This window comes from Schistocerca gregaria, chromosome 5 (assembly GCF_023897955.1).
Source record: "Schistocerca gregaria isolate iqSchGreg1 chromosome 5, iqSchGreg1.2, whole genome shotgun sequence".
In the NCBI taxonomy this organism is placed as follows: Eukaryota; Metazoa; Arthropoda; class Insecta; order Orthoptera; family Acrididae; genus Schistocerca; species Schistocerca gregaria.
The window spans coordinates 52,723,312-52,736,922 of record NC_064924.1 but is presented as its reverse complement, the minus strand read 5'-3'; the positions used below and the strand labels follow the sequence as shown (position 1 = coordinate 52,736,922).

Sequence of the window (13,611 nt, the reverse complement as noted above, 5' to 3'; positions counted from 1 at the left end):
TTTACTGGCATTGTTGCCTCCTGGCAACGTTCCTTTACATGCTGCGAATGCCAGTTGTTGTAATAGTTCAAGATTTTCCGCACGAGATGGCAGTTTGTGCAGTGGTGTTACAGAGATCTCGTGTGAGCAACAAGGATGTCTTCTTTTGGTTCTGGAGGAGTGTATTTCAATAAATTGGCAGTAAACGTAGCAGATTTTCTTTAAGAAATACCCAGAGGTGAGTTTACAGCAGAAATATTTCAATCTAATATTTGTTTTGAATTACGTAAATAGGATAAAACTTTTATGTTGCCTGTGAGCAACATTGCCCATAATTGGGACATCTGCCATTAGTATATTAATATGCTTACAGCGTGACAGTAGACATCTTTATTTTCAGGATCTTTTTAGCTATGGATTCCAGAATATTTTATGGAATTAAAAAAGCGAGAAGAACAGTAGTTCCACCAGAAAACCCAGCTTTGTCTGATCTAAGCGAATCTGAAGACTCTGAACTCGAAGTTTTGGCAGACTGTAGTGATGATGATCCAGACTATATTCCAGAGCGTCAACCTCAGTTCCATGACCTAGTTATACCAGAAACTGATTCTGATTCAGGAAGTGAAATCTCAGAAGCTGAACGTGTGCAAGGACCTTATGCAGTGAATCCTTCTAGTGAAAGTGTCAGTCGAGTGGAAAAGAAAATTACAAAAGCAATCACTTACATGTGGGTAAAGGAAAATATAACTGCTAGGGCAGAAAGTCTCTCTCCTGTGTTTTCTCATGAAGGCAATACACCACTGGGTTATTTCATAAGATTCTTTGACTCAGAACTAATTGACAAAATTGTGCAGGAAACGAACTTATACTCTGTGCAACGAACTACCACGTCAGTAAACACCAATATAAATGAAATGGAACAATTTTTTGGTTTTATGATATACATAAGTCTTGTTTCTATGCCTTCGTACCCTGACTATTGGTCTCAGTCAATGAATTGTGAAAAGATCACCAGCATTTCCAGTTTGAAGCGCTTTCAGAAACTCCGCCGATACCTGCATTTTACGAACAATGAGAAAACTCTGTGACAGACTTTTCAAAATAAGACCTGTTCTTGAGTCAATTGTAAAAAACTGCCGCGAGCAGAAACGAGAGTCGTAATTTTCTATAGATGAAATGATGGTTCCATATAAAGGTACAAGAGCAGGTAATTTGCACCAATATATTCAAAACAAGCCACACAAGCGGGGTTTTAAGATTTTTGTTCGTGCTGTTGTGTCTGGAGTTGTCTATGATTTTCTTCTTTATACTGGTAAGGGGCTGATAACTGATCTTGCTGATGACGAGAAAGTATTTAGGATTGGAGGACAAGTTGTGGTTACACTTTGCAAAAGTATTCCAAGAGATATTTCTCCCAGAGTTTATTTTGACAATTTCTTTTGCAGCCTTTAACTTATAACATACTTTAAAAAATCAAAACATTGAGTTCATGGGCAGCGTAAGGAAGAACCGAATAAAGAACTGTCCTCTACAAGACGAGAAGCAGTTAATGAAACAAGGACGAGGCAGCTATGACTACACGAAGGAGAGTCACTCAGACCTCATTTCAGTAAGGTGGGCAGACATTAAAATCGTGACACTTGTAAGGTCATTTTGTGGTGTCCAACCACTCTCAACAGTAAAACCATGGGATAGCAATGAAAAAAAGTTGCATTGACGTGTCCTGTTCCAGTATTGTACATCAGTACAACAAGCATATGGGAGGAGTTGATCTTGCTGGTTGCTGATAGAGCACTACAGAGTAGCAATGAAAACTAGGCGTTGGTACATGAGATTGTTTAGATTTATGCTAGATCTGATTGTTGTAAATGCCTGGCTGGTATTTCGAAGAGAATCTCTGGACAAGAAGACCTCATTGAAGTCATTTAGGGCAGATATTTCCAATGGTTTGATGTTTTCAGGGAAAAGCAAAGTTGGAAGGCCCTCAATAGACATAACATCACCACAAAAGAAGAGGAGGAAGCCAACAGCTCCGACTGTTACACAAGATGTCCGATTTGATAATATGGAGCATTGGCCTGTATACGGTCCCAAAGGTCGTTGTCGTTATTGTCCATCTGAATATTCTACAGTCATGTGTTCAAAATGCAATGTAGTATTGAGCTTCGTTCCAAAGAGGAACTGTTTGCAAAAATTCCATTGCAAGAAGAACTAGTGGTCTACTGTTGGCAATGTTGCTTGTAAGCAACATTTCATAATTTTCATAATTTTTGTCAAAAATTTCTAAAACTGACTGAATTGTATTTCTTTAAGCACAATAAATAAATATAAGCACTGAAAAATTTTATTTGCTTTTATTTTCACCGTTTGGCAAATAAAGGGCTAAATACTAATGCGAGTATTCACAGATAGGTAAAATTTGGTACAAAAATGCGAAACATCTAGTATAGAAAATAAAACATCTAAACGAGAGTCCTCTACACGTAGGATTTTTTATTTTAAAATAATCGCTTTATTTCGTTAATTAGCGATTAGCTAATTTCCCCCTGGGGAAATGCAAAACCCATGTAAAAAGTAATAAATGCGACGCATTTGGGGTGTTTTGTCGCTGTGCCATTACACAATACATTAAATGCATTAGGGCAACTACTCAAAACGAAAATACACATTCCTTGGTCAGCATCTGAAAATAAAATTTTAACTTTCCGAGTGTAGGGTGTAGGCTGCTTTCGTTATTCAGAGATGAGGAGGGTTGTATAAGGCAGGGTAGAGTGGAGAGCAGAATGAAAACAGTTTTAGGACTGAAGAAAACGACAAGAACGGTATAGTAGGAAGTACACATCATGTGATTTAGGGGTGAACAGGCCGCAAAATTTCGTACACAGAGCGGCCGCCTATGGCACCAGTAACGGCTGTGACCCCGCCGGGAATCAAGTCGACAGATACAGGTGCGTCATTCCACGCTACTTTGACTCGACTCCTGCCCCTGGGCAGCACATTAACTCCAGATCTCTGTCGCACCTAAAACATCTGCCAGGAGAACGGCCCTCCGCCACTCTCCAGGTTTATCTACATCTGCATCTACAAAGAGACTCCGTAAGCCATCGTAAGGCGCGTAGCGAAGGTAACTCTGTACCACTACTTGTCATTTATTTCCCCTGTTCCACTAGCAAATAGAGCGACGGAAAAACGACTGTCTATGTGCCTCCATGTTGTTGTTGTTGTGGTCTTCAGTCGTGAGACTGGTTTGATGCAGCTCTCCATGCTACTCTATCCTGTTCAAGCATCTTCATCTCCTATTACCTACTGCAGCCTACATCCTTCTGAATCTGCTTGGTGTATTCATCTCTTGGTCTCCCTCTATGATTTCTACCCTCCACGCTGCCCTCCAGTACTAAATTAGTGATCCCTTGATGCCTCAGGACATGTCCTATCAACCGATTCCTTCTTCTAGTTAAGTTGTGCCACAAACTTCTCTTCTCCCCAATCCTGTTCAATACCTCCTCATTAGTTATGTGATCTACCCATCTAATCTTCAGCATTCTTCTGTAGCACCACATTTCGAAAGCTTCTATTCTCTTCTTGTCCAAACTATTTATCGTCCATGTTTCACTTCCATACATGGCTACACTCCACACAAAGACTTTCAGAAATGACTTCCTGACACTTAAATCTGTACTCAATGTTAACAAATTTCTCTTCTTCAGAAACGCTTTCCTTGCCATTGCCAATCTACATTTTATATCCTCTCTACTTCGACCATCATCAGTTATTTTGCTCCCCAAATAGCAAAACTCCTTTACTACTTTAAGTGTCTCATTTCCTAAGCTAATTCCCTCAGTATTACCCGACTTAATTCGACTACATTCCATTATCCTCGCTGTGCTTTTGTTGATGTTCTTCTTATGTCCTCCTTTCAAGACACTGTTCATTCCGTTCAACTGCTCTTCCAAGTCCTTTGCCGTCTCTGACAGAATTACAATGTCATCGGCGAACCTCAAAGTTTCTACTTCGTCTCCATGAATTTTAATACCTACTCCAAATTTTTCTTTTGTTTCCTTTACTGCTTGCTCAATATACAGATTGAATAACATCGGGGAGAGGCTACAACCCTGTCTCACTCCTTTCCCAACCACTGCTTCCCTTTCATGCCCCTCGACTCTTATGACTGCCATCTGGTTTCTGTACAAATTGTAAATAGCCTTTCGCTCCCTGCATTTTACCCCTGCCACCTTTAGAATTTGAAAAAGAGTATTCCAGTCAACATTGTCAAAAGCTTTCTCTAAGTCTACAAATGCTAGAAACGTACGTTTGCCTTTTCTTAATCTTTCTTCTAAGATAAGTCGTAAGGTCAGTATTGCCTCACGTGTTCCATCATTTCGACGGAATCCAAACTGATCCTCCCCGAGGTCCGCATCTACCAGTTTTTCCATTCGTCTGTAAAGAATTCGCGTTAGTATTTTGCAGCTGTGACTTATTAAACTGATAGTTCGGTAATTTTCATATCTGTCAGCACCTGCTTTCTTTGGGATTGGAATTATTATATTCTTCTTGAAGTCTGAGGGTATTTCGCCTGTCTCGTACATCTTGCTCACCAGCTGGTAGAGTTTTGCCATGACTGGCTCTCCCAAGGCCGTCAGTAGTTCTAATGGAATGTTGTCTACTCCGGGGGCCTTGTTTTGACTCAGGTCTTTCAGTGCTCTGTCAAACTCTTCACGCAGTATCGTATCTCCCATTTCAGTGCCTCCATATGAGCCCTAATTTCTGATATCTTATCTTAGTGGTCCTTAAGTGCAATGTATATTGGGAGCAATAGAATCGTTCGGCAGTCAGCTTCAGTTGCCGGTTCTCCAAATTTTCTCAGTAGTGTTTCTCGAAAAGAACGTCGCCTTCCCAAGAGGGATTTCCATCTGAGTTCCCGAAGCATCTCCGTAACACTTACAAGCTGTTTGAAGCTACTAGTAACAAACCCTGCAGCCTGCCTCTGAATTGCTTCGATGTCTTCCTTCCATCCAACCTGATACGGATCCCAAACTCTCGAGCAGTACTGAAGAATAGGTTGCACCAGCGTCACGAACACGGTCTCCTTTACCGGTGAACCACTCTTTCCTAAAATTCTCCCAATAAACAGAAGTCGAGCATTCACCTTCCCTACCACAGTTCTCACACGCAAGCTCCATTTCATATCGCTTTGCAGTGTTGCGCCCAGATACTTACACGACTTGACTCTGTCAACACTGTATACGAACTGTATCGGAACATTGTCGGTCTGTTTTCCCTACACAGCGTCATTCACTCACATTTTTCCACATTTACAGCTAGCTGTCATTCATCATACCAGCTAGAAGCTTTATCTAAGTCTTCTTGTGTTTTCCTTAGTCACTCAACTTCGGCACCTTACCGTACACCACAGCATCATCGGCAAACAACCGCAGATAGCTGCCCACACCGTCCGCCAAATTATTTATCTATACAGAGAACAACAGCGGTCCTATCAAACTTCCCTGGAGCACTCCGGACGCTACCCTTGCCTCTGATGAAGACTCCTCGTCAAGGACAAGGTACTGGGTTTTGTTACTTAAGAAGTCTTCGAGCCACTCATAGATCTGTGAACTTATTCCATATGCTCATACCTTCGTAAACAGCCTGCAATGGAGCACCGTGTCAAATGCTTTCCGGAAATCGAGAAATGTGGAATCTACCTGTTGTTCCTCATACATAGTTCACAATATGTCGTGTGAGAAAAGGGCGAGTTCCAAACTGGAACTAAAATTTTTGCTCCAGTTTCCAGTTTTTGGCATTTAGTAATCAGAGAATCGGTGGAGGTACGTCATGCCAATAATCTTATAAACTGAGATAACGGTTTTCAAATCGATAAAAATTGGGATCCTACAATTAAAATTACATAGTCGCAGAGGAATCTACGGAGTCATTCGATACTCAATGGTTAGATTAACTCTCACTTCCACCACCTACGACAGCACACACAACTCTGCTGCCCTGCGCATGTCATCATCCGACGCATGTGCCGAAAGAGTCCAGCACATTTTCGCATGCGCAAAATTCGGCATAAATACCGTGAATGCACTATGGCACTTTCACCCCATCTGACGTCCATGGCAAAAATCCAGCGGATCCTACGACGGAAACGTGGGCGGGCAGCCCTTGCATTGGACGGAATTTTAAATGAACATCTTTGGCGCCTCTCACGTACGCCTCCCATCTTGTTCACCAATATTTTGAACGGTTGTCTCACGTCTGGCTCTTTCCACCCCTCAGTGGAAGCAAGCCTAGCTGAATGCGATTCCCAAGCGGTTCGATGATCCTACGGTCGCCACCAACAACAGGCCCAACAGGCTCCGTAGGTCCTCGAATCTGTGATCGTCCACCGACTTTCCCAACCTCTGGCGGCAGCTGGGACGATCCGACTTCAACGGTTTACTTCGCACCTCTCTGCCGAACGTGAGGTCCTACGAATCACTGAACACGTCAGCAAAGCCTTCAACAGCGCCAAGTCGACAGCTGCCGTTTTTCTGCACTTGCAGAACGCCTACAACAAGTTCTGACACGACAACCTAGTGCACAAGATGCTGACGCAGACCCCTATACCGGATATCTGTGTCAAGATTGTGGATGACTTCCTCCGCGGCTGGACTTTCCTAGTGGTTCAACGGGGAATGCGTTCTGGCATTCGCTAATTGTCGGCGGGCGCTCCACAATGATCGGTGCTGTCTCCCGTTCTTTTTAATATCTATGTGAATTATCGATCGCTGCAGAGATGGTACGACAGTGCACTTATCGATACGCGCCGCTGCTGCCGCACACGGACACGTTAGGCAGGAAGTTGGTGACGCTAGTAATTGGAATTAGATTAGATTTACTTTCATTCCAATTGATCCGTAGTGAGGAGGTCCTCCAGGGTGTGGAACTTGTCAGAAGAACAACAATACATGACAAATATTTACAACTAAAACAAATAAGCTAATGTACCATTCCACAGGTCCCAAGTGGAATGATCGTCATTTTTTAATGAACACTATATGAAAGAGTCATTTTACAAATACTAATGCACTGAATTCACAATAAAAAGTTTTTATTTATTTATAAGGTAATAAACATGTAATACAACTACTATAATACTTATTTACAATGAACACATTACTGCACTGAAATGGTGCAGAAGTTAGATTGTACTTACACACACACACACACACACACACACACACACACAAACACACACACACACACACACACACAGACACACTAATTTTCAATGAACACATTACTACACTGAAATTGTGCAGAAGCTATATTGTACTTATATTGTACTTATCAGTTGGTTTTACTGAGAAATTCATCAATAGAGTAGAAGGAGTTGGCCACCAATAAATCCTTTAGGCTTCTCTTAAACTGAATTTCATTGGTTGTTAAGCTTTTTATGGTTGCTGGCAAGTTATTGAAAATGTGTGTTCCTGAATAATGCACACCTTTTTGTACAAGTCTAAGTGACTTTAAATCCTTGTGAAGATTATTCTTATTCCTAGTATTGATTTCATGAATTGAGCTGTTGGTTTGAAAAAGTGATATATTTTTAATGACAAATTTCATTAAGGAATAAATATATTGGGAAGCAGTAATTAGTATCCCTAGTTCACTAAACAAGCTTCTGCAGGATTTTCTTGAGTTCACACCACATATAACTCTTACTGCCCCTTTTTGTGCCCGAAAACTTTAGCTTGGCTTGATGAATTACCCCAAAAAATAATTCCATATGACATTATGGAATGAAAGTAAGCATAGTACGCCAGCTTTTTCATTTTTATATCTCCTATGTCTGACAAAATTCGCAATGCAAACAGAGATTTGTTAAGACGCTTCAGCAGTTCTGTGGTGTGCGCCTCCCAGTTAAAATTATTACCAAGCTGTAATCCCAAGAATTTAACACTGTCCACTTCTTCTATCTTCTCGTCATCGTATGTTAGACATATACTCGTGGTACACCCCCTACAAGTTCTGAACTGCATGTAGTGTGTTTTTTCAAAGTTTAGTGACAAAGAATTGGCAAGGAACCAGTGACTAATGTCCACAAATATTTTATTGGCTGATCTTTCAAAGGCTACACTTGATTTGCTATTTATTGCAATGTTTGTATCATCGGCAAACAAAACAAATTTGGGTTCTGGTAATGTTACTGATGAAAGGTCATTGACATACACAAGAAAAAGTAAGGGCCCTAAAATGGAACCTTGCGGGACCCCACACGTAATTAGTTCCCAGTTGAATGATGCCTGATAGTTTGATACATACCTCTTTCCTAATAACACCCTTTGTTTCCTGCCACAGATATAAAATTTGAACCATTTTGCAGCATTTCCTGTTACACTACAATATTCTAATTTACTTAAAAGGATATTGTGATTTACACAGTCAAATGCCTTTGACAGATCACAAAATATACCAGTTGCCTGCAATAATAAGAAAACGAGGCGGCAGTACCGTAATAGAAGATGACAAACAATAAATGGCATGAACACGAGCCGTGCACGGCTCACACTGAGCAAGCAGCTAAGGAAAACAAGCTGATATTTGGAAAGGGAAATGAAGTTTAGAGAGGTGAAATAAAAACTCTGAAGTTTGAACACGACATTTGTAATTCTGTCAGAGACAGTAAAGGACCTGAAAGAGCAGCTGAACGAAGTGGATAGCGTCTTGAAAAAAGAGGTTATGAGATGAACATCAACCTAAGTAGAACAAGGTGGCGGAATGAAGTCATATTAAATCGGGCGATTCTGAAAAAATTAGACAAGGAAATGAGATACTAAAAGTAGTAGATGAGTTTTGCTATTTGGGTACAAAGAAAATAAAAAGGCTAGTTATAGCATGAAAAGCACTTCTGAAAAAGAGGAATTTGTTAAGATATAATACAAATTTAAGTGCTAGAGAGGTTGTTTTGAAGGTATTTGTCTGGAGTGTTGAGCTGTAATGAAGTGAAACGTGAACGATAAGCAATTCAAACAACAAGGGTAGTGAAACTTTTGAAACATCCTGCTATAACTAGGTCAACTAGGTAGGTAAGTCGAATAGTCTCACTAATGAGGAGGTACTGAACAGAGTTGCGGAAGAAAGATATTTATGTCATAATTTGATTAAAATAAGGGGTCTGTTGAAAGGACACATCCTAAGGCATCAAGGAATTGTCGCTTTGGTAATGGAAACCGTAGTGGGTAAAAACGTAGAGGGAGGCCAAGGAACAAATACAAGAAGGAGGTTGAAACGGATGTAGACATGGGCGTCCTTAACGGAGGGCAAGAGGGAGCACATGCCCTCTCCTGGAATCGGGGTAGAGTCTTTTTATTCTCTAGAATTTCTAACAATCTTTGTATGAGACTCCACTAAACTTCAGAAGCACGTTGCCGACAAGAAGTGAGGTTAATTCTACTTGACAACTTGAGGATGATTTTGGGTGGTTTCTTACATTCATGTAGTTGTATATTAGCCGTAGGTAATACTTTATCTACTAATCTAAAACAATCTAGCATTCACCACATATTTTCAGTTTTCTTAGCTGTCACTCTGTTCACGGGAAATTAGTCAATTTCGTTTTGCCGTTGCGACGCTGCTCTGTACCCAAGATGAATACCAAACTTTACATAACCGAACCGATGGCCCCCGACCTTTTATGCAGAACGAAATCTCAACTCTAGTTTACCAATTGTCTGAGGGAAAACAAAACTTTTATGGATTGCTGATTCTGTATTCAGTTTTCCACGACAGAGCCATTGTTTACACTCGCAGGAATACATATGCACTTAATCCAACACACATCAGTCGAAAAAGGAAAATATCATTTTCTGCGCTTGAAGAGATGGGGAAAGAAGCATAAAATTTCAAGGTCAAAGAAATTTGTTCTCCACGTCTGGTGTCTTCTCAAAGTCTTGGGAGCAACACAGCACCAAATGTAGACACGAAGCTACGAATTCTGCATTCCAATTGGCATGCCATACAATGACGTGACAAACGGGAGAGTTGAAGATCAACCTTTTGCAGTCTCAGCTGTTAAACGTTGGTTCTCCTACACAATTTGAGGATGTATTTTTCAGGTTTCCCACATTCTTCTAGTTGTATATTGGCTTGGGCTACACTTTATTTAACCAACTTAAAACGACGAAGTTTACAAAATACATTTTATTCAAATTCAGTGATTCCATCCGACACTAAGAAATATATGTCTTGAAAGTAACTAAAAAAAACCGTTAAAGTAAACAGATGTGAAATTTTATAAGCAAGGTGTTACGGATGGCATCAGAGTTCAATAAGCTTTTTTGAAAGTTTAATTCCTGTTTATTCACTTCGAGAGATATTAATGTGACACTTTTCTTAATACCAAGCAATATTTTTCCAGTCATTCTCACTTCTTTCCTGTTTCAAATTTTTAATTTTCAGCTTCAGCCTAACATAATGAGAGTCTGAATAAATTGCTTTCTAGCTTTATTTCGTAACCTGTTGGGTATCTTGAATTTAATCGTATTATGAGGATGTAATTTCAGATCGTTGAATCGAACAGGTGGCATCCATAATCAAGGTGATAACAGAAAAAGATGTAACCTGCATAAAACATTTAAATTTGCTTACCGTTTAGGAACCAAAGCAATCTACTTTAAAAATTATCAGCTATTATCAAATATTTAACAGTTAGGTATACATACTTGTTTACAAATTTAGTTCTCGAGGCACGACACGTTTCCAAACTGACCAAGTCAGTTATATCATAAATGGCGGCCGCGCGGGATAGCCATGCGGTCTGAGGCGTCTTGTCACGGTTCACGGGGCTCCCCCCGTCGGAGGTTAGGGTCCTCCCTTGGGCATGGGTGTATGTGTTGTTCTTAGCGTAAGTTAGTTTAAGTGAGATTAAATAGTGCGTAACCCTCGGGACCGATGACCTCAGCAGTTTGGTCCCATAGTCCTTACCATAAATTTCCAAATTTCATAAGTGGCAAATTTTGAATCTTGCTCCTCCCGAAAAAATTTCCGGGGACGCAAAGCGGGCGGGAACACATTTGCCCTCCCCGTTTTTCCTACCTGGAGTAGGCCTACATTTTCATTGCAATGTTCTGATACAAATATATGCGTTTACCCTTGATTCCGCTGGTTTTCCCTCGATTCCGCTAAAGCTCTCGTTTGGCAAATTGTAGCATTACGTGCGTGACTGCACTGAGACAATACTATGGCTTCTAGAAACTGGATAACTGATTTACATCAAAAATGGCAATTGTAGAGTCATGTCCTCCCTCCCCCCGGATAAACGTCTACAAATTTCTGCAGATGCCCATGGATGGGCAGACTGGAGAACACAGCAACAAAAAATACTATTGCTTTGTTATATTTATGTTTAGGCACTTACAAACCCGCACCCGTAGTTTTGATGTAATTTCATTACATTGCAACCAGTTTCGATGACTCAGTACACCATCTTCAGGTCTTAACTGTCGCTGAGAGAGTGAAGATGGTGTACTTTGTCGTCGAAACTGATTGCAATATAATATCATCAAAATGACGCCTGCAAATGTTTCGTTTTATTACGTAAGTGAAAGGCCGAAGACCCACGGACTATCCATCAGAAGGATGGACGTACAAAAACCTTTGGATGTAGGTTGCAGCAGTTAGTCGATGACGATGAGCCTTGCACAGGATACACAGCACAGTGGTGAACTGCATCAAAGTAGCCTTCAGACTGGAGAACACAGCAACAAAAAATACTATTGCTTTGTTATATTTATGTTTAGGCACTTGCACATCGTACGCCGCTGAACTAATTGGTATAGTAAAGAAGCTGCTTTTGCCGCAACCTACCATGCCGCCCTGTCCATGTCACCGTGTGGATCGCCGGCCGACACACCCAAGAATACAGTAGCACAACGGAGCGCAGCCCCCGTTCAAACAGAAGCCCTATTGGTGGCCGGCCATCATCCAGTTAACACTCAATGAGCTCCACTCACGGTTTCCTCTGTGCACGCCCCTATGGCGCGGCATTGTTTCGCTGTTTAGATGCGTTACCCTTCGGTATAAGCTAGTTTATTACCACCAGTAGACACGTCATTCGGCTCGAACAAAAAAGGGGACAAAATTTGCAATTAGTAGCGAAACCTGACACTTATGTAGATATTGATAACAGAAGCAATAATTTTCCGGTAAACGCCGGAGCACAAACTAGTCCTTTGTGAGATAATAGCGAATGTGTGCTTACGAGTTGCCACTGACGTTCAGTATGAAGTATTGTTGCTACTTTGTCCAAAACTAACGTGGCGAAACCGTGGCTGCGTGAAAACAAAGGTTCATTCTTACAGTAAAGCAAAAACAGCGATCCACTAGTACTATGGTGAGATTTATTAAGAACAATAGCTAGATTCGAACCCACGGATTCATCTGCAGACGGCTGTTCACGTATTAAAATTACATTTTCCATATTTTATTTTGCTGCTGTTGCAGTGGTCGTGATAGCAGATAATATTACTGCCTATAAGTTCCGCATTTTATGGATATAAAAAAAAAACATTCAACTTGAAGAAAGACAACTTCTCAGCAAAGATCGCATTTGTAAAACTTCCATTTACGATGACAGAGTTACTATCATCTGATCTGTGAATAGTGTACATAAAAAGTAAAATATATAACACTATGAAAACCAGCGTACATGTCACTTCAGCTGGCCGGTGTGGCCGAGCAGCTCTAGGCGCTTCAGTCTTGAACCGCGCGACCGCCACGGTCGCAGGTTCGAATCCTGCCTCTGGCATGGATGTGTCTGATGTCCTTAGGTTAGTTAGGTTTAAGTAGTTCTAAGTTCTAGAGCACTGATGACCTCAGATGTTAAGTCCCATAGTGCTCAGAGCCATTTTTGTCACTTCAAATGGTTCAAATGGCTCTGAGCACTATGGGACTTAACATCTCTGGTCATCAGTCCCCTAGAAGTTAGAACTACTTAAAGCTAACTAACCTAGGAACATCACACACATCCATGCCCGATGCCGGATTCGAACCTGCGACCGTAGCGGTCGCGCGGTTCCAGACTGTAGCGCCTAGAACCGCTCGGCCACACCGGCCGGCTACATGTCACTAATATAATACATAGATTGAATTATTATTACACATACTTTAGTGCCAGTAAATACAAGTGGCAAATTTGATTATCTTCATTTGCTGGACAGTTGACGTAAGCTGCATTGGAATGCCAAAATTAAAACCAGTATATACTATACGTTCAAAGTCAAAACCAGCGTGTACAAACTGTTTCGTCAAGTGCACCCATTCCATGTTACAGATCAGAGAGTGCATCACCGATGCAAGAGAAATTTCCAGATAGCACTGCCTAGAGTTCAAAAAGGGATGAGTGCGGTTGCAAATCGACGCTTATTAAGGTTGGAATTTTAGTCTAATGCGAAGTGACTATAATTACAAGTGCTCCTTCTCCTTTTTCTTTTTCTTTGCCTTTGTCTTGTGTCCACGCAGAGCCGGCCGAAGTGGGAGAACGGTTCTAGACGCTTAAGTGTGGAACCGCGCCACGGCTGCGGTCGCAGGTTCGAGTCCTGCCTCGGGCATGAATGTGTGTGAGGTCCTTAGGTTAGTTAGGTTTAAGTA

The 13,611-nt window shown here is 41.1% G+C and overlaps 1 protein-coding gene across 5 annotated transcripts in view; it reads right to left on the bottom strand.

Moving 5' to 3' along the window:
* Positions 1 to 13,611, bottom strand: part of LOC126272262 (hydroxylysine kinase) — a 215,773-nt gene that overhangs the window by 114,873 nt on the left and 87,289 nt on the right. For 2 of the 5 annotated variants that reach the window (XM_049974993.1, XM_049974994.1), the window contains exon 1: positions 11,830 to 11,899. The exons of the other annotated variants lie outside the window; for them this stretch is intronic. In XM_049974993.1, coding sequence (XP_049830950.1) covers positions 11,830 to 11,846 — 17 coding nt within the window. In that variant the 5' untranslated portion in view covers positions 11,847 to 11,899. Of the gene's footprint in view, positions 1 to 11,829; positions 11,900 to 13,611 lie in introns of those variants that run through there. 5 annotated transcript variants of the gene reach the window in all.